The 25,331-nt window shown below is 47.0% G+C and overlaps 1 protein-coding gene across 1 annotated transcript in view; it reads right to left on the reverse strand.

Annotated features, from left to right (window-relative positions):
• The window catches only part of LOC144167262 (uncharacterized), a 105,164-nt gene that overhangs the window by 75,026 nt on the left and 4,807 nt on the right, over window positions 1-25,331 (reverse strand). Inside the window, exon 2 of the mRNA XM_077696590.1 lies at window positions 6,864-7,030. Within this exon, the coding sequence (XP_077552716.1) occupies window positions 6,864-7,030 (167 nt within the window). The remainder of the gene's footprint in view (window positions 1-6,863; window positions 7,031-25,331) is intronic.

Raw genomic sequence — 25,331 nt, forward strand, 5'->3', positions numbered from 1 at the left:
GGTCATATATCGTACTGGTTACCATTAGTATAAATTGTAACTTCCTCCGCTCGTCTACTAGTACGGTTATTAAAACCTCTGGCAACCAGGTTAATGCAGCGTGTTGTTTTTTTTTAAGAATAGCAAGTTTCCTTCATCATTATGGAACTGAATTCAAAAGAAAATTGAGCTAGTAGGAATGCATGTCATCCAGCTTTTGTACAAGTGAGCGTGCATTTATGCCGAGGGCGGACTAAAATAACTTTTTTTTATTTTTTTATTGCTTGGTGATTGCAGTTTTTATATTCCATTTTGCTTACGAACGTCAGCAAATAGAGCCGTGCATCTTCCTAGTGCACCAAATCTGCACCATGAGTTTTCTCTGGGGGCGTGTCAGAAACGGGGCTATCTTGTCTCGAAGCGATCTTGCACACGCTTTTCTCGCATGAAATTTGTACAGCTGGTGGGTCGTCGTGTTCCTTCGCAAAAATTATTCCGTTGTAGGACCACACCACCTTCCATGTACTTTCGTATTTCCGCTTAACGGCAGTCGCAAGAAATTACTCAAGTGTGGGTCCTAGGTGCTCATTACATAGACCGGTGCTGGATTTTTCAGGTCAGCATTTTGGTTGTGCAGGCGCTTTATTTAGCGCTTTGAGGGCGGCAGAGGCTTGTTTGGCGTGATAATAGAACTGAACGATGATGTTTGATTTTTCAGCATTTCGTGTTCGTACACAGTGGCAAGTTTTAATGACCGAAGCCGTGATAGCTTCCGCTATAACGGTGCTAATTTTGGTGACTGTGAGCCTCTCGCAAGTTTCACATGTTTTTAAGCTCAGTGGGTTCGATCACTAGGCGAGTCACGTCGCACTGTGCGGGTTCAAAACCCGGCGGGGTTTTAATTTATTGGCTAATCGCGCCTTTCATGAGCCGGTGGGTATTGCACGTAGGGGACCGGCGAGGTCCGAAGCTGCTGGAGAAACGTCACCCAGGTTAGCATCCCCGATTTCGTGGAGGGTGTTGAGTGCTGTGTCAGCCTCAGCGCTTCTTACGTGACAGCATGGAATGATACTTGCTGGATAAACTATGTGATGGGAGGTTCAGCCAGCCCATTACGGAAGCACAACATACGAACAACGGGAAATGGCAGTTTCAGAGTAATTCCGATCACAGATCGACAACGCCGGAAGCCATGGCAATGTTGCAAGGAAGCTAAACCAACACCGATTTAACAACTCGCCAAAAATAACATTAAAAACTACATTTTGAAAGATACACTAGTTACAAATGGTGCTAAAATTTTTCTAAAAAAAACAAGATTCACAAGTATGCAGGTGCGTGAGAATTAAGCATAAAATCGGGTACCGCCCAATCACGTCGCAAAACGAATACGGATAATGTCGTGCCACTGTTGTAATTGCAGCCGCCATAAATGTCGCTTAATATTTTTAACAGCGGTGCTTTCCTAGCTGGCCGTAATGTGTGGCGCGTAACACGTTTAAAATAGAAAAATAGGCTGCGCGCTTTCAAGCGCGTGCCTCGAGGCGATCGCCGAGCGTCCCCGGCTCCCGTGATGGCTTTAGAAAAAAAAAAGCGAAAACCCCGAGGAGTGCCCCGCATCGTCGTGCAACCAGCAACACCAGGACGGGCGCAACACCTCCTTCATAAAACCTCGACGTGACTCCAGGAACGCCGCGCATGCGTCGTGCACGTACGCGCCGCCGCTGCACCCCAGCGGTCGTCAAGCGATACCGCGCATTTGTGCTTAGCATGAGGACCACGATGATATTGATGCATAAGACGATGACTACTACTAGCGCAGCATAGCGGAGACAGAAAATGTCAATAAAAGATTTGAAACTAGCCTAAGTTCGTAGTGATGTGTCCTTCAGTGCTCACGCAGGCAGAAATCCTACAGCTTCGTATGGTTCAAGGCTATCGTAAGTTTGCCTTGGAATTTTTTTATTCTTTCAGACTTTACAAAATACATACAGCTTTTCATAACAGAATAACCCAGAAAGTGGCTACTTCAGATTGCTTATGCAACGCTAACACAAAAAAGTTTTGGAAATTCACTTTGTGTGCTTGAAAAAAAGGCCCTGTAACGTCATGCGCGCATCCCATTCATTAACGTTGAACCTGTCAATAGGGGCCGCTGTATGCAGCGGGCTTCGCTGATCGCTGCTATGTGGTCAGAAAAGAAAGCTTTAGGTGGGGAGCCCGCGGGAGCCAGTGACCCATACAGCGGATGCAAATGAACTCAGACGATTCCCGCAATTATCTACCGGTCAGGGGTTTTGCATAGCATAAAGAAAAATGCTGAGCGTACGAACGTGCGCGCTGCATTCGGCAAGGCAAACAAGATTCACACTAGGCGCCACGTACTGAAACAAGGCTTCAAAAAAAGCACCAGAAATGGTGCTAGTATGTTGGTGGTGTGTAACAAATTTTGCAGCGTATTAAACTCCGTTGATATGCGGGAGAGTGTACGTAGTACAGTGTCAGGTGAAGCGATGATTTCGAAGATTACGACGACGACAACGTGGTGGGAACTTGCCCACCGAGTACCATGGCTCAAATATGCGGGCTGCGGGATTGGCCTCGGTGTGGATGTGCTTCAGAAAAATAAGCAGCAAGCCACTTGAGCAAATTACGTGGACCAATGAGAAGTGGCAACTAGCAAGGAGCTGGAGAGGCCGGGCGGCAACGAGAGTACGCCGGGAGCTGGGGACGGAGCAGGTTTGGGGAGCATGACGTCCAGGCGGAAGACTTGAAGCTCGTCGGGTTTTCAATGCCCGAGCTCTAAAAGGGTCTACCTGGCGAGTTGTCATCCTATGGCTGAGTCGCGACTCCTGACTCGTGGGGTCGTGAAACTTTGAAGTGCGCTATTCTTGGTCGACCAGCTGCCTGCTGGCCATCATGTGCCGGGGTCACTGTTGGCCTCCTTCCCGTTGCCTGCTACGACCTGGCGCCCGGTCGTGAGCTGGTGACAAGCAGACCGTTGTCTACGAGGACGACGGTGAGTCTTCTGCGTCGACTTTACCGGCAGGCGCAGTGTCATCGTCGTCGCCCCGGTGAACCTCACATCGCTTCGACGGCTGAACCTACGACGCTCTGAGAAGATCACCGCAACGCAGTGAACAATTTGTGTGGACTTCTCTTGATTTTCTTTGCAATTGGTTTTTCTCGGTTTTATGTACATTTTGAAGAACTTTGAGTTGTAAGTGGCTCACGGTGTAGTTGAGTTTGTATTCTTTTGCATTTTGATGTGCACTATATTTGTTCAAGGAAATATGGTTGTTTTGGTCCGTTTACAAGTGCCCTCGTCTGGTTATTGGCACTCACACAAGTCCCACTCACCACTGAATTAACCAAACACCTGTGGTTTCCCCTCACAGAGAGACAGGGCGATGCCTCAACGACCGCTTTCGGGAGTATGCGTGGTCAATGAAGACCGGAACACTGATCAATTTATCGCTCTCCTGCCCGAATTAGGTGAGGCGGCAGAATCGCGGCATTTGATATACCGATCATTTTGCGAAAATTACGAAAAATAAATCTAGGGGGCCAACGTAATAAAAAGGCTGGAGTCAGATGGATTAGCAAGACATAGGTCGTACTACTTTTGAGGAAGAAACATTATATAGGGTAACAATGTTAAGTGTGAGTTGTTTTTGTAGCCTTTACAGGATAATTTTTACTAGATATCATAGGATATTTTAGGTGCTGAGCCCTTTAGGGGCCCGGGTTCGCTGTCACGCTATCTAGCCTTCGCACTTACGTGACAAAGCGGCGTAGCGGACCCAAACAGGGCCCCGTGGCATAGCCGACTAGAAAACCCAAACACAGGCTTCAAAAAGATGCCCGCTTGACCCTTGATTCAGCCTTCCGGCCAACAAACTGCATACTTGAACAAACAGTACACATAGTCGTATACATTCGAAACTTCTAAACCGCTCGTACTTGTCATGAACCTCCCCGATATTATCCTTAATTAAAACTGTAGGTCAATTTGAGGCAACATCTCTGTAATCAACCGGAAGATCCCTCGTCCATTTAGTTGGGAACGCTACTTTGTTTTAGCATAGTAGGCACATAAATAGCCGCGGAAGGCAAATGAAACGACCCTTTCAACCCTGCGCAGTAAGGCTTCGGCCCGTGTGAAATGAGAGCAAACAAAAAGAACAGAACTCCCGCTCCTGCTGTTCCAGGCAAAGGGCGTCCTAGCACTGCGAAGGCGAACATTTTGAATTGCATCGTACAAAGCATCTGTTTAATACATCAGAGATGAGTCAGACAGGGAAGGAAATTGTGGGAGAGGTGGTCGCAATGCGTGGATGGTGAGACCATAGCTCCGCTGGTTGATTAATCACTGCTCTTTTCTTCCGACTGCTTTCACATTGGGTGGAACTGCTCTAATTTCTTTCTTTCTTTTATAATCGCTCACTGAGAAAAGTAGCGATTAGATGATAGTACGCCTTTTTTTCTATCTTTTTTCTCTACCGGATCGGTGCTTCACAGAAATTTTCGCATCGAAGCGTTTTAGTACATTACATACAGGTTAGGCAGGCTATTGGGGAAAACTATGCCAGGATATGAAATCTCGTGATTGTAGCTGCCGGTAATCCTTACAAAATATACACTCAGAAACTTTTATTTTGACATATCTTGTGTTGAAAAACCTGCTGAAGTATAACTAACCCACTGAAGATGTATATTTATAGGTGTTAAGGCATATAAGCTTTACGGAAAAACGGTCTTGACACTAAAAATGTTGTCTTTTAAAAAATCGTCCCATTCCAATCCTGAGTAAGAAAAATTGGTTTCTGTCATCTTCTCATGCACATCTAACAAATGTGCATCTGCAATGGTTAAACGTAAGTTTGGATTTCGTATCTTGTTAGGAGTGGTGTAAAACTGGTAGGGACATCGTACTTATATAAGATATGTTCGTGTTGAAACACGCTGCGCTATACGCCTCGAGCTTTCCGATCGCTGCTCCGCCTGCCGCCGCTTCTCCGCGGAGTTGACGGGATTAGCGCTGCGCGGCCTATAGGGGCTCATAAAGTGTTTTGGTTCTCGTTCGCTTCTTTTTGCCCTTCCAAGCACTAAAAAACTTCTTATGGTGACGTCTGTAAGTAAACAGCACGTTTAGGTCACTTCAAAAGCCGCTGCGTCTTGGTAGGGTACTCAAACACCAACAATAGCTATCCGGGAACGCGGCCCTGCGTTCTTCTCGGCCGCTGTTACGGGCGTCGGCGACGGCAGCAGCATACCACCACTGCCACCTCCGAATACATCCGGCACAAGTGAATTTTATTGTCACCTCGTTTAAACCTGATACTGGCACAGTGAGAGGTGTGTTTTGTTTTGTAGCGCGGACAACGAATGTGGCCTCATTACGAATATATGCGTCGTAGAAAAATATATTTCGGGGATGCGATTACCCAATACCTGATAATCAGTTGTGCCTTTTATAAGAATAGAAGCCACGCGAAAATGTTAAGTATATTCCAAGGCTCTGCGTCGTGAAAGATGTGCACTCATGCCTTATAGCAAGAACCAAGAAAAGTGAATTAAACCACTGAAAAATTAATGGTCTGGAAGTCCGGAAGAGACAAAAAAGCTCGTAGAGAAATGAAAAAAAAACTCAGTGCAGCTTCTGAAATGCTAAAGATGTTCGTATAAACTTAAGCCGTGTAGGACTTACGGAACCCACTAGTGTGCGAAATGCACTGCTATTTCGCGAGATATGGGGAGGGGGACGCTTACGTATCGTTGTGTACGATTTCGGAGCGAAATCAAGAAAAGAATGTTTTAGTAATCACACACACAAGCTCCTCGTTCACGTCACTCTATATTTTATACTTCAACTAACCGCTGATCCCTCGGCGAACGGATTTTTTCAAAACTGGTAGTGTCGTTAGAAGAGTGGGACATCTGATAAGGCCTTCTAATTTCCGTTTGTGCTAGATTTTGCAGGCTCCCTGCGTCATATGACAATGCTTCGAAGAAACGTTTAGTCGCGAACGGGCATTACTGTAGAAGCCCTTCTCCCGCCTGCTCGCGGAGGATATATGTAACAAATATGAATGTTTGCGGGCGCCCAGCTCACAACTAGACGCCCGAGCATTTTTTTTTTTTTGTCGTGCGCTGATCCCGGGTGTAATTTTGATTTATCCATCGTACATATTTCGTAGAATGTTCCTGACATTTATGTCCAGGGAAGTGATCAATATCTGAGGTATGATATTGGCAAGCGTAACTGGCGTGCTGTCAGGTATGACCGCTCCACTAGGTTATATAAGCGCACAAAACTGATTTACGTCGTAGTGTATAGCCATGGCATGACCATCTGGGAAAATTATGCTTACGGAGACATTGTTAGTAAATTTCAGGGCAGTGGCGATCACAATCATCTCCATATGCTTATCCCGGTTTCGCGACGCCGACGTGTGACGCACACCTTGCGCTTGTACATACCGAATGTACCAGACTAAGATCGCGTCGCACACATTTACACTCTCGTAAACACACCACATTTGCGATAAGAGTGACTGCTCCACATAAATGTGTATTTCCAACGCTTAAAAACGGTAAATCTCAGTCGTGAACGCGCCCCGAAAGCAACGGTGACAGTGGGGAATGGGCCGGCGACTCCCGCGCCTGCTTTTGACACGGGCCACTAGGGGGATTTCAGTGGCGCCCCTACAGGCCGCGCTCGAGACGTATAAAACAAATCGTACTTCGGCGACACATGCAACCTCGCGGGGTATTGTTTCATGACACCAAACATACGTCGCATCTAATCGGGGCTTAAGATGTTCTCAGGTAATACATATTCGTTACGGCCTGTGTGTACCTTTAGAAGCAATGCAGCTTACCAGTTAGTCGCGCAGGTGTTGTAAAACGTGTACGTTTGCATAATAAAATGAGTGGCATTATCAGAATACGTTGTATTGGCAGAAACGCACGCAGTGATATTTCGTCCCCATGCGTCTGTGTTAAAGGTTCTTTTCCAGAGCACCATGGTCATGTTAGATGTCATGAACTGAAAATAAGGACAGAAACTGGGGTTAAAAAATGACTGTGAGAGAAACACCTGGCTTAAAATGAAATTTTTCGGCTTTAGTTCACTACTTATTCGTGTTGCCTGACACTTTGCACTCAGATCGAGCTTAGGTGCTATGCTCAGCTTCATACAGTTAATTATTTTTGCCGAGGCAGCTTTGCTCTACATAAAGGAGGAGTTAAACTGCTAGCGTAAAAGTTAACATTACCACCATGTAAAATGTATTACTACGATCACTTGCCAGAAGAATGGTTTTGTTCGTGCTCAATAATTTTTGAAGTAAAGGAATATATCCTTGAGATATTAAAAGGACGATCCAAACACATGTTTAAAAATTTCATACTGCATGACGGCTCACAATAAAATAGCACGTTAAGGCGGGACATCACTATTATGACGTAAGCGCGAAATCCTACTAAAGATGTTTTAGGAATACGCACGGTGGCTGTCGTAACAGCGCATCTAGAGGCCACTATGACCAGTCCTATTGTCATTCCCCTTCTTTCACTGCAGTGAATCTTCTTCCGAATTCATGAATTGACTCCCCCAACAAGTTTTACAGAACTATAAATGAACACAAGAAAAAGCTATCATATTGTAAATGGCAAATTTGCAAGTACAGGTCACAAGAAGTGTTGAAGTGTTCCTAATTAAATGTTGTATATGTTCTGATTGCGAAAGGTAAAATACGCGCTGCTCGCGCTGGTACGTCGTCATCGACTGTCAGTTACCGTTACGGTAGTGAAATGGCGTGCCGAATATGAAATTGAAACCTGAAATCACACATTTTGTTTTCTAGTCTATGATTGTACGATGCTCAACAAAATCAAAATTTCTTGAGGTATTTTTTTCTTCGTATTCCACGTTGTGGTTAGCCCCAACACTGTTGTTCCCGCCATTTTGCTCAGCTAAACATCACTGAAAAGGGCTTTTCAGTTTAATGATTCTCCAATTTGCTGCCCTAAGTGTACATTTATAGACAAATGAATACGCAAAACTAGCAATTACTATTCGTTGACGTCCAATAATGGCGGGTATTGGTATATTTGAAAACCCACATTATCATAACTTCTTTGATCAACTACGCCACGTCTCATTTACTTGCATGAATAGGAATTGTGGTGTTTTCTTGTTCAAAATCATATTTTTGTGTTCGCGTTATTTGTATATGGCTGTACATCGTAGTGCGCATGCCGATGGACTGCAGACTAGCACAGGGGTACTGATAGCTACCGCTGCTGGTATACGTAATTGCGGCCTGTACTGTGTGGTGCTGGGAATTGTTCGCTTTCGCGGCTGTGAAATAACGCGAGAAGAAGAAAAGGGCCGGGTGTTTTTCTATATCGCCTCACCTACGTCTTCCTCTTTATTTTCTACTAATCGAAAGCCGTTACTAAGCGGCCTCGTATTTCTCCACATCTTCCCCCTCAAACGTTAAATGCTCCGACCAAGGAACTGTGCAGCGTCCGTTTTAAATGCAGAGCATTTCTTTAACTCACGATGTCACCCGTCCTAGTTGTTCGTAGTAGACCGCACCCCTCCCCCTACACTATATAAAAAAATAATGCTTACCGGCGCCTGGTTTCGATCCCACGACACTGCGGGTGGAACGCAAGGTGCATGGTGCTCTACCGACTGCGCCACAAAGCCAACACAGAATGGAGGGCTACGAACGCGCCTTATATCCCTGACTCATGCAAACTACGTCAAGAAGCTGCTGATACAACGCATTCACTACCTGTGGGCGGAACGCGAGGTACACGGTGCTCTTCCCACTGCGCCACAGTAATCATACCCACCTGGTAATAAATGATGTCACGTGACCACGTAATTACGTCTCCTCATTTAATTACAATACAACAACCAACAGCAACAAGTGCAACAACATTAACGTAACGCAAACTACTTAACGTCGTGCGCCCCCGGAAATGCTCTGCATTTGATCGTGCCCCTCGCGAGAGGGATCTTTAGTTTCCTGCCGCAGCAAGAACCAGGCGGCCTCCTGCACAGACATTTTTTCGTCGTCCATGTAAAGTTATTTCGCTTGCTTATTCGATGGAGTAAGTTTGTTGCACAAACCACTGCGGTCCGTAATTGCGTCTCTGGCCCGCGCATAGAGTTCTCATCTTCTTCGAAGGTTGTATGCAGTTGCACCTGGTTTCTCGTAAGCGTTGTCGGTCTTTCTCCCGTGACCATATATTGACCCTTGCTTGTGAACTGTCCGAGCAGCAATTTTTTCAGGTCGCTTAATGCTGACTCAAATTGGCCGCTGTTGAGCTGATGTGTGCGATGGAAAAGAGACTTGAATGCCTGGTGAAACATCTGGCATGAAGGCTTCATGTTTAGACAAGTTGGCCCGCGTTAATAAACGTTTGATGTGATTGTTCCAGTTGACGAGGGGATCCATGCGGGTTTTCTTTCCGCGGACAAGCCAGTGCACACCTTTGTGAAAACATAACGTGGTACTGTTCGTCTTGCTTGGGCAAGGCATTTTCCAAGTCATTAAACACTTTACGGCCAATATTGCGGGCATCATGAGTTGGTTTAATTACTGTGCTTCTCATTTGAGAGTAACTGCATCATGTCTCTTTAGTGTAGAATTAGTACCGGCTACAATCCAACGGTTCGGCACGAATATACCAGAAATGCAGATGACAAAGGGCCGGGACGTGCAGAGGGTACCATGAATTCTTTTTACATAATGATGACAATCTCAGTATGCGCGGGAATCGCGGGAGCTTCTTCTTTCACGACATCGGCAATCGGAAAGCGTAATTGTTGACTGAGGAGTTTACTGAGCAAGCGAGTGAGCGAGTGAGTGAGTGAGTGAGTGAGTGAGTGAGTGAGTGAGTGAGTGAGTGAGTGAGTGAGTGAGTGAGTGAGTGAGTGAGTAACAACATGTTTCTGCATTTCATCTGCGAATTGCGTGCACGCGTCATTGCTACCGGTGAGATGCCACGTCAACGTCGTTATCGCGGTTTCCAAAGCAATAAAAAGTTGCGCGCTTGTGTCCTTTCGCCTTCCTGTTGTTTTGGGGTCAGAACACTGTAATGGAGGCTACCCACGGCCTGGTACTGGTGCTATCAAATCACCCAATGCTTTCTCTTTTGGAACGGAAAAGAATTCGAAATAGCTCGGTAGGGGGCGAGCTTAGGAGCGTCACTTGTTAGTGCACTGCGCGCAACGAAGTCATCAGTGGAGGCTTACTAATTTAATAAGGGGGCTCCCTGTTGAACAAGAGCATATAATTCATAATCACTAAAGTACCGCATTCCTCTTTGTGTGAGTATGGGCAAGTACGTATTTGAGGAATCCATAAATATTTGTTCCCGCTAAGCTGACGTTTCGGCGGGTATGCGCAATTGTAAATGTGTACATTGCTTGAACTGTATGAATTGTGAACACTGAATTTCGCTCCTGACACGCCGTGGTGGCTCAGTGGGTAAGGCGTTGCGCTGCGTAGCACGAGGTCGTGGGTTTGATTCCCGGCAACGGCGGCCGCTTTTCTGATGGAGGCGAAAAGCAAAAACGCCCGTGTGTACGAGATTTCGGCGCACGTTAAATATCCGCAGGTGTTCAAAATAATTCTGGAGGCCTCCACTACGGCGTGCCTCATCGCCTGTGTTGCGTCGGCGCGTTACACCCCACAATCAATAAATTTTGCTTCTGAATGCGATAAGGACTATTAGCTTCAATGTAGCGTGATCCGAAGTTTTGTATTATTGGGCGGAAAATCTAATAGCGCCAGCGCTACTGCGATTGTGAATGTTTGATTAGTTTAAATAAATTACAATGTCTATTTTACGTTTTACGACTCGTTCTAGATGCTTCGGTCGCGATATGAAGAAAATATTCCGTCCCTTTAGCACAGTATGCGGCCAGCACACTCCGACATTTTCTTTCCCAACGTTTACCACAAATTCTTACTAAATTTACCGACCTAATGTGTTTTCGCAAAATGTGACGGGAAGAACTCTTTGCACAAGTGTCGTCATGACCGCAAAGAAAGGCCGGAAAAAGACCCCATCTTATTTTCCCCTTGGAGCCCAAAAACGTTGTTTGTCTTCGTCGTCGTCGCTGAGCAACACTGACGGGTAACATAAACCCCTCCGGATCAGGCGCCATACCGGCGCTCTTTACGGTGCAGTTGGGTGGGGGAAAACATAAGGCTGGAGCGGGACAACATTAACAATATTTGTTGGGGTCTGTGCAGGCGAAAGCTGAAGAGGTGATCTCTCGAAAGTAACGTCAGTGACTTGGCGCACCACTCGATAAGGGCCAGCGTAGTGGGTTAAGACTTCAGTTGAGAGGCACACACGACGTGTAGGTGTCCACAGAAGCACGATGGTACCAGGATTGCACTTAGCTGCACCACCGTGCTTATCATTGCGAAGCTTGCTGGAGGCCTGGGATGTCGTCCGACGGCTGCGTGAAATTTGAGGAGCCGCGTCGGCCTTGTCAATGGCGTCGCGTGCGTATTCAGTGGGGCTCCCTGTAAGAGAGGGAATCAAAGTGTCTAGTGGCCTATACGCCTCGACCGCGGCATGTAAGGGCGCCACTTAAATTCTCCCAGCGGCCCGTTCCGAAAGCAGCCGCGGGAGTCCGCGTCCCGCTCCCCAGTGCCGCCGCTGCTTTTATGGCATGTTCACGACTGAGATTTACTGTTTGCGGGCGTTTGAAATTTATGTTTATGTTAAGCAGTCACTCTGTTCGCAAATGGGGTGTGTTTACGAGAGTGTAACGGTTTCTGACGCGATCTTAGTGTGGTATATTCGGTCTGTATAAGCGCCAGGTGTGTGTCAGAGCAAGCGTCGCGGAACCGGCGTATGATGGAGCCGATTGTAGTTACACTGACCTGAATTTGCTAGCAGTTTCTCCGTAACCACCGGTTCCTCAGATGTTCATTCTACGGCTATACACTACGCTTTAAATCGGTTTTGTGCGCTTACATAACCAGCGGAGCACTCATACCTGACAGCACGGCAGTTACGTTTCCCAGTACACATTAGATATTGATCACCACTATATACAAGCCAGTATGTTAATTTCGGGAATATTCAACAAATGTACGATGGACTATGCATAATTATACTCTGGGATCAGCACACGACAGAGTCGTCATGTCGTGAGGTGAGCGCCCGCAAACATTCATCTGCTACATATATCATCTGCGAGAAGCGCGGAGAAGGGCTTAGGATATAATCCGTGTTCGCGAATAAATGCTTCTTCGAAACATCGTCATATGGTACAGGGAGGCTGCAGAATAAAGCAGAAACTGAATTCAGAGGGCCTTATTATATACCACACTCTTCCAACGACAACTTTCATCGCTTGTTGAACAGCCTACCCCGTATACTTCTAAAAATGCGTCCGCCGTATTATCAGCTGTTCCTTGCAGTATAAAAGCAAAAGGAAAGTGAACGCGAGATTTGTCTGTGTGATTGCTAAAACGAAGTTGCTTGATTCCGCTCCGCATTTGTACACAGCGTCCCCCTGCCCTCACCCTCACCGATGTTTTGCGAAACAGCAGTGCATGTCGCATATAGTTGGTCTGGTGAACCCTGCTTGGCTTTAGATTCGACAAACGTTTTTAGCATGTCAGAAACTGACAGTTTTGTTTTTTGCCTTTCCGTTAAAGCTATTATCTTTCTTAATTCCGCACTTGCACAGCATTTATTTTTTCGTGGTTTCACTAACTTGCCTTGGTTCTTTCTATATGGCGCGTGTGGGCACATATTTAACGACGCACAGGCTTGGAATATACTTAACCTTTTCGCATGGTTTATATTCTTATAAAAGGCATAAGTTATTGTCCGGGATTACCCGGGTAATCACATCCCCAAAACATATTTTTCTGCGACGTATATATTCGAAACGAAGCCGCATTCCTTGTCCACGCTAAAAAATGAAGCCAACCTCTCATTGTGCCAGTATCAGGTCTAAACTTCGCGACAGTAGAACTCATTTTTGCCTGATGTTTTGGAGGTGACAGGCGTGATATGTTGCTACCGTCGCCGACGCCCGGAAGAGCGCCGACAAAGCGCGCAGAACCGCGTCCGCGGGTAGCTTTGTAGGCGATCGCGTACTCTACGAAGACGCAACTGCTTTATACGTGACCTACACATAACATAGACAAACATAGACATAAACAAACATAGACGTCACCATAACAAGTTTTTTTAGGGAGCGGAAAGGCTAAAGAAGCGAAGCAGAACCAAAACACTGTACGAACCACTATCAGCCACGTAGCGCAAATCTCGTCAACGCCGCGGAGATGCGGCGGCAGGCAACGCAGCGATCGCGAAGCTCGAGGCGTATCGGGGTTTTCGACCGTATAGGAGGTAAAAAGGGTAATATCAGGAGGGAGGGGGCTAGACGAATTGTACGCGAAGGTTACGTAAGGCAGAGCAACGTCCCAGTAACGGTGGTCGGGGATACGTAGACAACATCTTGGTCCTTGCTTGATTCAGGGGCTCCGTTAAGCCAGTTGTCTGGATGGTAAGAGATTGCGAATTTTTGCTTAGTCGGGCACAAGCGGAGAATGTCATCAATCGCTTTGGAAAGAAAGTAGCCTCCACGATCAGTTAGCAGATGTTTACGGCCTCCTTGGATGAGAATAAATCCGTTCAGCAGAAACACTGCTACGTCGCTGGCGCAGCTAGCGGGCAGTGCACGGGGTACGGCATACCTGGTTGCATGATTAGTGGCCACCTAAACCCACTTGCCACCCGCGGCTGACGTAGGGAAGGGCCCCAAGAGGTCTAGGACAACTCGGAAAAACGGTTTGGGAGGCACGTTCAATGGTTGTAGGGGCCAGCGGGGAGTGAACATAGCGTTTTGCGGCGCTGGCACGTGTCGCAGGCATTAACGTAACGTTAACGGTGCGGTATACACCTGCCAAAAGAAACGACGCTTGAGACGGTTGTAGGTGCGTGCTACGCCAAGGGGCCCAGCTGTGGGATGATCGTGGAACTTTTCAAGTATGGCAAGGCGAAGTTGTTTCGGTACGACTGGTAACAGCTCAGGTCCATCGCAGCGGAGATTTCGTCGGTATAAAGTACCTCCTTACAGGTGATAAATGCGGAAGGATGGATCAGAGGTTCAGACGAAGGAGTGTCAGAAACCGCAAGGTATCGTCGCGGCGTTGTTCGATGGCTAAATGGAGAAGATCAAAGATCGCAAAAATCACGGCGGCGGTGTCATGAAAGGTTATGTCGAGCTGATTGACGGGATATCAGGTACCATTATGCATCTAGGCGCAATTTTGCGGAGTTCAGTAGAACAGTGAACGTGTATTCTTGGAGATGCAGAACCCAATCTCTTACGGCCAGTAGGATCTTTTAATGTTAAAATCCAGCAAAAATAATGGTGGCCTTTGACCACAGAAAAGTGCCTCCCGCAGAGGTATGGACAAAATGTAGATACGGCCCACATAAGAGCGAGTCATTGACGTTCAGTCATCGAGTAGTTTGCACCAGCTGCCTTGAACAAAGCGAACGTGGGTTTTCTGCGGAGCGAACCGCCGCGTCGGGGCTCGGGCAGGCGCCGCCGCAGTCGCGGCCGCGGCAGGAGTTCGTTGACGTTTACTGTCCTCCTTTGAAAAGATTCCTGAACTAATGCCGCACATGTTTGCTATAGTTCATAGTCTCTCTCTGTATGGAGGGAGAGGGTGAATAGTTGATTGTACCCAACTGCGTGCTCCGCTGCCCTGCAAAGCTTCGTCGATAGTTTCGGGCAAAGGCGCGCGTGTGTCTGGAGAGGGGGAAACTATTGCAAAGGGTTTGGTAGGAGGGTGGGCGGGGTTGAGGGGCGGGCAAGCTGTTATGCAAAACTTGCCGTGAACAAGCGAATGTGCGCCGATTCGCCGACACCGACCCGAAAAAAACGTAATAAAGCGAAAGCTCGGGAGACAGCAGGGACCGCCACGTCGGCGCCACCGAGGTAACACAAGTCATAAGGCGTAAGATTTTGTGGAGTTCCATACGGCGGACACCAACGGAAACAGCAGCGGTTTCCGGAATAGTAGAGACAAACTTCGGACAGAATTCTAGTAGGCGTGTTGATCATCATTGTACCTTGCTTGTAATTACCCAAGTGATTTTAAAAATAGTGGTTATTAGTTAAATTCGACGCTCTGATTTGCTAATATTATATTTTTGGCTGGTTGGTTCCATCGTATTTTTTTGCATATTTGGACAAAAAACAGGGCACAGTCTTCCAAAAGCCACTTTATTTTGGAAAGAATACATGTTTTTTATTCCCATTCCATCTAGGAAAACAGGCGCATATATATATTGTTACCCGTCCGTATTGCTCAGCGACGACGACGAAGACAAAGGACGTTTTTAGGCTGTTGGAGAAAGAAGATGGTGTCTGAATCCGGCCTTCCATGCTCTGTGCTGTAAATACTGAGAATGCATCGCGTTCTCTGCTTTTATCCTAGGGACATCTTTGGTGGAGTGTGCGGACTCGATTTCCTTCCTGCAGCCCAGCTGTGCATCGTCTCTCCCTGGACGCACACTCCCACTTGGGTGCCAAGCTCTACTAACCATTACTCAAGCACGCAGCGGGCGCACCTATTCTGTGACGACAATACAGCACGGCACTCAAACACCCCCCACAATGGCTGTTACTCCTATCATCATCTCCCAGCCCCATGTTGCAGTTATGCTCTACGTAAACTCCGGTGTGTGCCTGCGAACGAGAAACGATTTATGGAAGTTCTGCTTCTAGCAGCGGGCGCTCCTAGCTGGCGTAACCCGTGGACGTCATGACCCGTTGACTCGTAGGCCTACCGCGACTCGAGACCTCCCTTGGGGTAAAGGCATTGTCGGCTGTCTTAGGGTTGTAGGCACCGAAGGTATCATAGGTGGTGGTGCTGCGTGCTCAAGACGGGACACCTGAGGAGGAACAAGAGTGTTAAGCTGGGCTTGCATCCGCAGCAGCATAGTCTTAATCTGTTAGACATGATCACTTGTCTCCTTAGTAAATGCTTCGAATCTATCCTCAAGAGCTGAGACATACGCCTTAAACCTGTCTTGTTGTGCTTTCCATTTCTTTTCCTTTAGCGTGGAAGACGTTTCTATCGCCCTTTTCTTGTTATTCGGCTCACTGTCTCCTTGCGAGGTACTAGGTGTTACTTCCGTTGGTGTAGGAATTGGGGCAGGGGTTGGAGGTGCCTGCTGGGAGCGCTGCTGCATTGGGATTAGTTGATTCATCTTCTCTTGAATATCCTTGTTAATTTGCTTAGGCTTTTATTTTCTGCTTCATCTGCTTGTCCTCAGTTCGAAGGGCCTTAAAATTTGCCGATTCCTGGGTGGGATATATTTGCATCGCAGGCGTTTTCAGGCTATCTTACGACGGTTGGCTGTTTCGGCTGACACTGCGTTACCGCGAAATGTTGCCGCGTTGCTTGCGCTTGTTCCTGGACTTCAAGCGTCTTCTATTGTTCTTGTCGTTGGAAGACTGACCTAATGGCGGAAAGTTGGAGCTCGCTAGGTCTAGAGCCGGTTGTTTGCGCAGCTGTTGTTGACGCTGTTGGTCATTTTGCAGCTTGTGCTCCTATAGTCTTCACTTTAAAATATATGGAATATTCTTCCTGTTTGCGCACTCTTTCGCCCCAGTCACGTGACTACCGTTACACAGCTGGCAACGAGGTTTTCAATGGCCGGCGTGCTCGGCGTTAGGGTTAGCCTTCGCGCATGCAATGCAAACTGTTGTACCTGGGAAGGAACAAACGTCTCCCCTATGTCCTATTTTACCACAAGTCGGCATACGTCGAAACGTTTCCGGTAGAGGCTACAGGTGACTAGCAGAGGGCTGTATTTGACATAGTTGGTTACTTTATGGCCTTCGAAAAGTACAATAACCGTGATTATATTTCCAATTCTGTGGGCTTCCTGGGCGAACGGGTTGGCGGAATTGACTATACTAGAATTAGTATCCTGTGGCGTATCTTTATTAGCCACTGCTCTAATTACTTCTTTTGCGCTATCTTCCTCTGCGGCTTGGTACGCGCGAATTTCGTGGGTCTTGCTTCCAATAAAAAGAGTCTTCATTCTGAGGTACTGCATAGCTCGTTGCGGACACGGAGTGCTGTTGACTATAACAATAAGGGCATTATTATACGAGATTATGTCTGCATTGGCATCTTGTTTCAAAACTCTGGATGATGCCAAGGTTGTGGGCCTGGCGACAGTTTCTTCTGTTCTTGCTAGGTATAGACCATCACGTAGTCGAACAATGACCTTGAAATCCTCTCTAGGCAGCACTTGCGGCATGCGAGCTGCCTTGGTAATAGCTGCGGCTATCCTCTTGGCAAAATTGACTCTCTCTCTAGGTCTTGATGGACGATTCAGGGCAGGGCACTCACAAGTTGAAGGCGAGGCTTGTTGTTGCGCTTGCCAGTGGTGGTTACCCGGCTGTATCCGTAGGGTTAAGGCCCTCACCGGGGACTTCGATGCTCGTGTTGCTTTGTAGTTGCCCAGTTGCATATCCGAGCGGCCATCTGCTTCCGTCAGCGTCCTGGTATCCATTTGCGTCATTGCAGATGCCATGGCCTGGTGAGCGAGGCCAATCGCTAAGCCTCGCCGCCTTCACTAGGCTGACGAATAACACAGATAACACAGCCTGGCCCAGCCGGTCGCCAAAAGCATAAACATACAAACAAACTGCATGGTTCGCGGCAATAGTGAGCGCTGTGAAGTTAATCGGGGGCACCATCTATGCGGGGTAATCGGTATAGGTACTTTTTAGTTATCTTGTTTAGGTGCGGTTAATACGCACAGAATCTCCACATGCTACCATGTTTTCTCACTGAGTCGACGGCGGAGACCCATGGGCTAAACGAAGCCTCGATCATGTCTTAAGCGAGCATTTTCTCGGCTTCCTCTTGTATAACTCTGCGTTCAGTCACAGACGCACGGAATAGGCGTCGAAGAATAGGGGCTGCGTTGCCGGTGTTATTGAGGTGTCTCACTAGGGTGGTCTGTATAGTGACGGTGTGTGCCGCCGATGAATAAACGACTAGGATACTTGAGTGCACATCGGAACCAAAGACCCTTTATTCCAACTTGCGCATTCGTACATACCTAAACAACACTGTCTCCAGCTGCGGCAGTGATCGCGGAACGCAAACCAAATACACAAATATTCCCTTCCTTCAAAACTGCTATATGGATTAGTAATGTAGTAGGTTAGTATGGTAGTGCATACGAAAAATAATATACAGAATACAAACTGTACAATGAACATAGCTATATACTAATACAAGATCACATCCTTTACAAAAGAAATCCACCACACTGAATATGTGAGTTCCATTCGCTTTAGCACAACTTCGCGCACTACACGTTGTCGCCATAACGCTTTGGTTGTAGTCTCTTTCTCGGTGGTTGCACCCTGCGCTGCCTTGTGACTGCTCCGGGAGACTTTTCCAACTGCGTACCAGCAGGCGACGTCTGCGCCTGCGCAGCCGAAGAAGACGTGGGTGCCTGCGCAGCCGAAGGAGACCCTCCTCCCCTAGCTGGCTGTTTCCTCTCCATGTGTAGACGGCGGCAGAGGCTCGTGGCACCTTTGAGAACTTCGATGCATTGCACATTTTACCGTTATCCAGGCAGAAAGAGGGTCGTCCCTTCCTGCTAATCACTTCTTTTCGGTGGCTAAAATCTAGGTCGCCTTTAAATCTACTTGTAGGTTTCTTCACTCTGACGAAGTACCCAACGTCAACTCTGGTTTCCCTTGCAGCCATCCTTGCGTCCGTGTATCGTTTGCTGCCCTGTTGCTCACGTAAACGCTCACGTAAACGCCGGAGTGCCAAATGAGGATCATCAAAGAAGGTGACGGATGGATGCCCGACGACATCCAACCGAGTTTTTGGCAGCCGCCCGTGTAGCAGAAGCTCTGGAGCCTTTGCCATTGTAGCAAGCGGTGTGCATCAGTAAACACCCTGGTACTCTGTTACCGCCTGGCGCAAGGGTCTCTGCTTTAGAAGCCCCACTTGCATGAAGCTTTTTATTACTCCGTTAAAGCGCTCCACTTGACTATTTGCTTGTGGGTAGTCCACTGACGAATGTTTCACCTGGATGCCACGATCTTACAGAAATGCCTTAATCTCCCGAGATGCAAAACCGTGGACTGTAATCGCAAACAATCTCTTCTGGGTAGCCTTGGCACGCTAACACGGATACTAAGAAGCGTATTACTGTGCTGGTTGCTGTTTCGCTACAGAAGTGCACTTTGGGCAATTTGGAATAACATTCGACAAGCGTGAATCCATACCTGCAACCGTAGGGCGCCGTCTCAAATGGGCCCGCAATGTCCATGCCTAGTTTGAGCCACGGCGGTTCTAGAAAGGCGACCGGTTGCAAGAGTGTAGCTCGCACCTTGATGCTCTTATCTGCTTCTTGGCATGTGCTACACCTCTGGACAGCTCGCTCTACTTGGCGGTTAATGCCCCACCGTTAATATTTTTCCCGCAGCCGCGCTTTTGTTCGCACTACTACGGGATGCGCCTCATGTGCTGCGGCGATTACCAGTGGCGTGAGTGATGTGGGAACCATAAGCCGTTTGCCACGCAAGATCAGATTGCCTACCACAGAACGTTCGTTACGTACTTTGAAGAACGGGTGCAGATCGGCCGGTAAGGATTTCTGCGCCGGCCATGACGATTGCACATAGATTTTGCTTTGTTGCCGTGTACTATCTTGCAACTGGGTCTGCTCCAACTGCTTTCTCGTAATGCAAGAAGGAATTTCGAGGACTGATACAACCTCGTCAAACAGTGTTTCTTTCTGGAAAGACGGCAGGGGTAAGCCTGGCAGTGCGTCCGCCACTTGAATTGGCGACCCCTTCCGGTACTGAACGGTATAGGTGTACCGTAGTAGGCGTTCTGTCCATCGCGCTACCCGCAAGGGGCGCTTTCCTGTCCGTTGAGTTGAAAGCAATGCCGCCAATGCTTGATCATCAGTGAGCAATGAAGTGACGTCCCCAGAAGTACACGTGCCACCGCTCGCATGCCCAAACACAGGCCAATGCTTCCCGTTCTCCTACCGAATATTTCCGCTCAGCTGGCGAAAGAACATGAGACGCGAAAGCGACAGTGTGCAATTTATGTCCGCCCACCTGCTGTAGTACCGCTCCAAGGCCGCACTCTGATGCGTCCGTCGACACTGAGACTGGAAGAGATGCATCGAGCATTCTCAGTATAGTGCTAGATGCCAGCGCGTCTTTCGTCTTTCTGAAACTAGCGTCTATATTGTCAGACCAAGCGACTTGCTGCCCCTTTCTTAGCAGGACACGCATTTGTCATGTCAGCGAAGTTGGGAATAAACCTAGCATAATATTTGACCAATCCCAGAAATGATCGAAGGCTGCCGAGATCAGTTGGAGCTGGAGTGTCTGGGATGGCAACAGCCTTTTCCCTGAAAGGCACAATACCGTTTGCCGTTCTCCTGTGGCCCAAGAACGCAAGCTTTGGCGTATCTATGACTCATTTTGTGTTCGGTTTGAGTCCTGCCTCTTTTATGCGCCTCAGCACTGCGGTAAGATTCGTCATGTGCTCCTCTCTGCCCTTCCCGAACGCAACCATGTCATCGAAATAGAACAGGACGCCGCTGAAACCAAGCAAAATTTTCGACCTCCTATTTTGAAAAGGAGATGGTGCTGAAGCAGCTCAAAACACACGCGCTTAAAACGAAACAGGCCGTCGTGTGTTATAAAAGCCGTTAAACCGCGGCTCTCGGGGTGAAGCATGACCTGATGGTAAGCGAATGCAAGTTCAAGCCTGGAAAAGTGGGTTGCCCCCACTAGACTATGCAATAGATCTTATGTGTGAGGGAGGGGAAAGCTATCTGCTACGACGGCTTTGTTTACCTGCCGAAGATGTACACAAAGGCGGATACCTGCATCGTTCTTTTCAAATACAACCATGGGGGACACCCATTCCGATCCCTCTATTCGCTCTATCAGGTCCATTTTTTTCCAGGGGGCAGGGTTTTTCAGAGACTCGTGGCCGCAGTGAGAGCGGAAGACGCCTGAGTTTTGAAGCAACTGGCTGTACTGTCGATGGTGTTTTGACGCGGTGAACACAACCCTTTGCAACACCAAGTCCTGGATAGAAAATAGCTCCAAACTATTCAACTTATTCTGACGGAAGATGAATGGGCTCCTCCGCCTCTGCCTTGACTGCGGTGTGCTCCGTTCGAGCGCTAGTACCCACCGCTGTCATTTCAAGGCGCTGTAGTGACGAGTCATCAATTTTCAGACCGAGCGCCCTGATTGCACCAATACCCAAAAGCGAGGGGCGTCGTTCAACGACATAAAATATAATGGTTGTGCAGTTATTCTACGTGACATCAGCAAAGAAGAACCACACACTGGAATTGGTTTCTTCGCATAGTTCAGTAGTCTATTTCGAGCAGGTGAAGTGCCTGTCCTTGAAAATGCTGCCTGAACAGGTGATGCATGAAAATTGAAACAGATGACCCTGAATGGACGAGGAAAGTTATCTTCGTTCGACCAACTACTGCTGATATGTAAACTGCAGAACGAGTGGATGTCGTCACAGCCAAAATGCTCAATACCTCTTCAGTTGGCAAATTGTCACCGTCTAGCTCACGAACGGGAGCGGCTTCTCTGTTGCATACCGAGCAGAAATGGCCCATAATACCGCAACTATGACAGTGCTTGTTTTTGGCGGGACAGCGGAATGAAGCATCGTTGTGCCGCAGTGAACCCCAGCGGTAACAATGTACCTGCTGGCTGCGTGAACGCTTCGAGCGGACGGTGGAAGAAGGTGCGGACGGCGGAGTGTTTTCACGATCATTTATGCGCTGAACATCTGCAGTGGCAAATTCTTTGAGATCATTGGTTGCCTGCTCAAACTGCGTCTCTATAAATACCGCTCAAGCGAACGAAAGAGAAGACCCTCCAAGCAGCAACCGCTCGCGCAATTTCGAGATAATACGCCCGCAACAAAATGGTTGCGCAGGGAACACTCTTGAGAAGAAAAATAGCACATAGCAGAAAGCTCACGTAACGCTGTAATGTACTCATTGATTCCTTCACCGACTTGCTGCACGTACCTACCAAAACGGTGCCGTTCAACAACAACATTGGTTCTTGTCGTGAAGTGAGCATGCAGCGCTGCGATAGCGATATCGTACGACGACGCTTCATGCTATGTCTGAGTAGTGTCCTTGACAACTCCAGATTCTCTATCAGAAGTTGTTGGCTCAACTGGTTCTGATAAATGGCGATTATAACAGTTTCCTCAGGTTTCTAGCAATCCTCAAACTTACTAAACTAACTTGTTTTATTCGGCATAAATGGGAATCAATACCTTTACATGCACAAATTTTTCGGTGCCTGCGGATGTGCCGCGCGGTGGTGTAAGTCCGAGCAAGCACATCGGGATGGCTAGGTTCCCCTGCCTCACCCTTCTAAAGAGCTTTCCACTAAACGTGCCAGAGAACGCACGAAATTCTAGGCGTGTGATGTTGGGTGCGCAAGTGCTAAATCCTACTTTAGGGGAAAGCTTGACAAGTAAGCCGTAACCTATTACTCATTATTGTCTATCTTTATAAACATCACCAATATAAAATATTTTCTCCAACCTGTACGTTAAAGCTATGGGGCCTGGTCTCCCAAGTTTTACGTCTCCACTGATGATTGGTGGAAATATTGATGAAACATTGATGGTGAAAACATTGATGAAGAAACATTGGTGGATATGGTAAAGTAAAACTACTTCCTATTTTTCTAAACCAGGGTATCACCTATAAGATCCTTTGTAAGTTGAGCTGTGTTACGAATTCAAGCAACGTGCTGCCGTTGTAAATGCAGTTTAGAGATAGTGTTATTAGGCGTTCTTATATTATTTGGATGGCAGTCTCAATAATTATATAAAATACAATGCAAAAAAACCCAATGCGAAGAAAGCATTCAACTTGAAAACCAGCTCTTCAGGAGATTTCTGCACGCGGGGTATGATCAGACACGTTCACTGTCTGAAGTGTTGGAGAAAACAAAAGAGAAATCTATATTTATTTGTTATTGTAGAACGTAACAGCGTTAAAATCCTCGTATTCTGACATTACTGCAATTTTCTGAATCCTTTTCAGCCATTCAAATAATTTACACTAATTACGTGCGTAGATACGTTTTCGTTCAATTAGATCTGCTTTTAATAACGTCCAATGAGCAAGCGAGCTCGGTACTGTTAGTTTTTTTTCTAGTGTTTGTGTTAAGAATTGTGTAAAACCAAACGGAAGTTATGTTGAAGTGTCTGTAATATCGAAACACCGGAACTGTTGGCGGCACGTAATGCCAGTGATGTCCCTAAGGCTAAATTCAATTCCGCGTCCAGACAGCGACTGCAATACGATGGGCTAGCGTTCAGACACAGGCATGTACCAATCATGTGTTTGCGAAGGGACCATTTCTAATCCAAATTGCTGTAACAGAAAGCTTGGTATTTTAGCCCCCAAATAATAATTTGGCTACTGCAGTATAGCTGATTTTCTACATTTACTGTGGCCATCAAACAGTGCAAGTTATGACCAGCTGCTGAATGTGAAAGAATATACAGTCGAAGGGTAATATAGAAGAAAAATGCAGCCCTGCAGAAAAACAGTCCAACGGCAGTAACGCACAACAATCAGTATAGTGGCGATAACAGAGGAGCTGTAGAAGTGCTGATCCAGGCAGGCGAAAACATAACCAACACGTTTCAAATTGCGGAGGTTACAACCAGAAAAGACCTCACGTAAACTACAAACATTTCGACATCGTATGTACAGAGAGGAATTTGAAACGTTCAGCTTGGCTAACGTATTTCCTATAGGAATTGTTGCCCGGCTTACAAAACAAAACAAACATATTCCTGGTGAATTTGAGGCTATCTGTAACAACTTACTTCCTGTCTTATTTATTGCCACCGACCAACCGACCGACCAACGGCTGTCTGACCGACTCATCATAGCGCAGCCGCAATGCCTAGGCCAACACAGTTGCAAAGTTTCCAGTACATTCTCTTGATCAAAATGTGGCGCAAAAAACCTGTTTTACACATTTTCAATGGCTCTTCAGCCCATGGAGAGATGCAAGTACTTTCTGCTACAAATTTTGCTTGTCTGCAATAGTCTAGGAAATTCAGAACGTCAGAATTTTTTTTATTTTATGCGCCGAAGCTTCGCCTGGACGACGGGCACGCCCTAGTAGGGGGCTTGGGAAATATATCGACCAACCGGGGATCTTTACACCCACCGACATCTTTAAAAAACGTTTTTTTTGCTTTTGGCCTTAACCGGAAAAGCGGCTGCAAAGGCTGATAATCCAACCCGTGTCCTTGGGCTCCGGAACACAACGCTGTACCCACTGAACCACCGCGGCGGCTAAGTTCATACAACACCCGTAAAAACAAAGTAATAGGGTTACCGGATTTATTTAATTGTACCCGAACATAAAGTGAAATTTGATTCAATATTTCCGCGAACGCTTAGGTCACACCCCATCTGTTGAGTCCATGTGCACCATTTCCTCGAACCACACGCATCCAGTAGGGCACAATGTATTCGCTGTAAAGGTTTCAAGCCCAGCTGTATGTAAAACCTCCAGAGGTAAAGCTTCACAAGGGGCTCCTAGTATTTGAACACAACAATGTTTTGCAATTAGTTGGGTGATCGCTCGAAGGAAACGCAAGTGCCCGCAATTTTGAATATCCGCACGTTGCGGTGGAAGTTTACGCATTCACAATAGCCAAAAGTTTCTAATTGCCTACAATCCCACGTTGGAAGAAAAAATCGTGAGAGGTAACAGAAACTCGATATGTGTATAAAGATCGATATGTCGGTCAACCCGCACCTCACTGAGCACCAGCACCAGTAAGCTAAGAAATGAGGTTTTTCAAGGCTGAGGAAAGAAATAATCGTGAGAAGGAACAGAAAGTCAATATGTGTATAAAGATCGATATGTCGGTCAACCCGGACGTCACTGAGCACCAGCACCAGTAAGTTAAAAAATGAGGTTTTTGAAGGATGGGAGAAGAAATATTCGTGAGAGGGAACAGAAACTCGTTATGTGTATAAAGATCGATATGTCGGTCAATCCGAACATCACTGAGCACCAGCACCAGTAAGTTAAGAAATTAGGTTTTTGAAGGCTGAGAAAAGAAATAATCGTGAAAGGTAACAGAAAGTCGATATGTGTATAAAGAACGACATGTTGGTCAACCCGGACATCACTGAGCAGCAGCACCAGCAAGTTAAAAAATGAGGTTTTT

The sequence above is a fragment of the Haemaphysalis longicornis genome, unplaced genomic scaffold (assembly GCF_048455015.1).
Source record: "Haemaphysalis longicornis isolate Haplotype H1 unplaced genomic scaffold, Haemaphysalis longicornis Haplotype H1 scaffold_2, whole genome shotgun sequence".
NCBI classification, from domain to species: Eukaryota; Metazoa; Arthropoda; class Arachnida; order Ixodida; family Ixodidae; genus Haemaphysalis; species Haemaphysalis longicornis.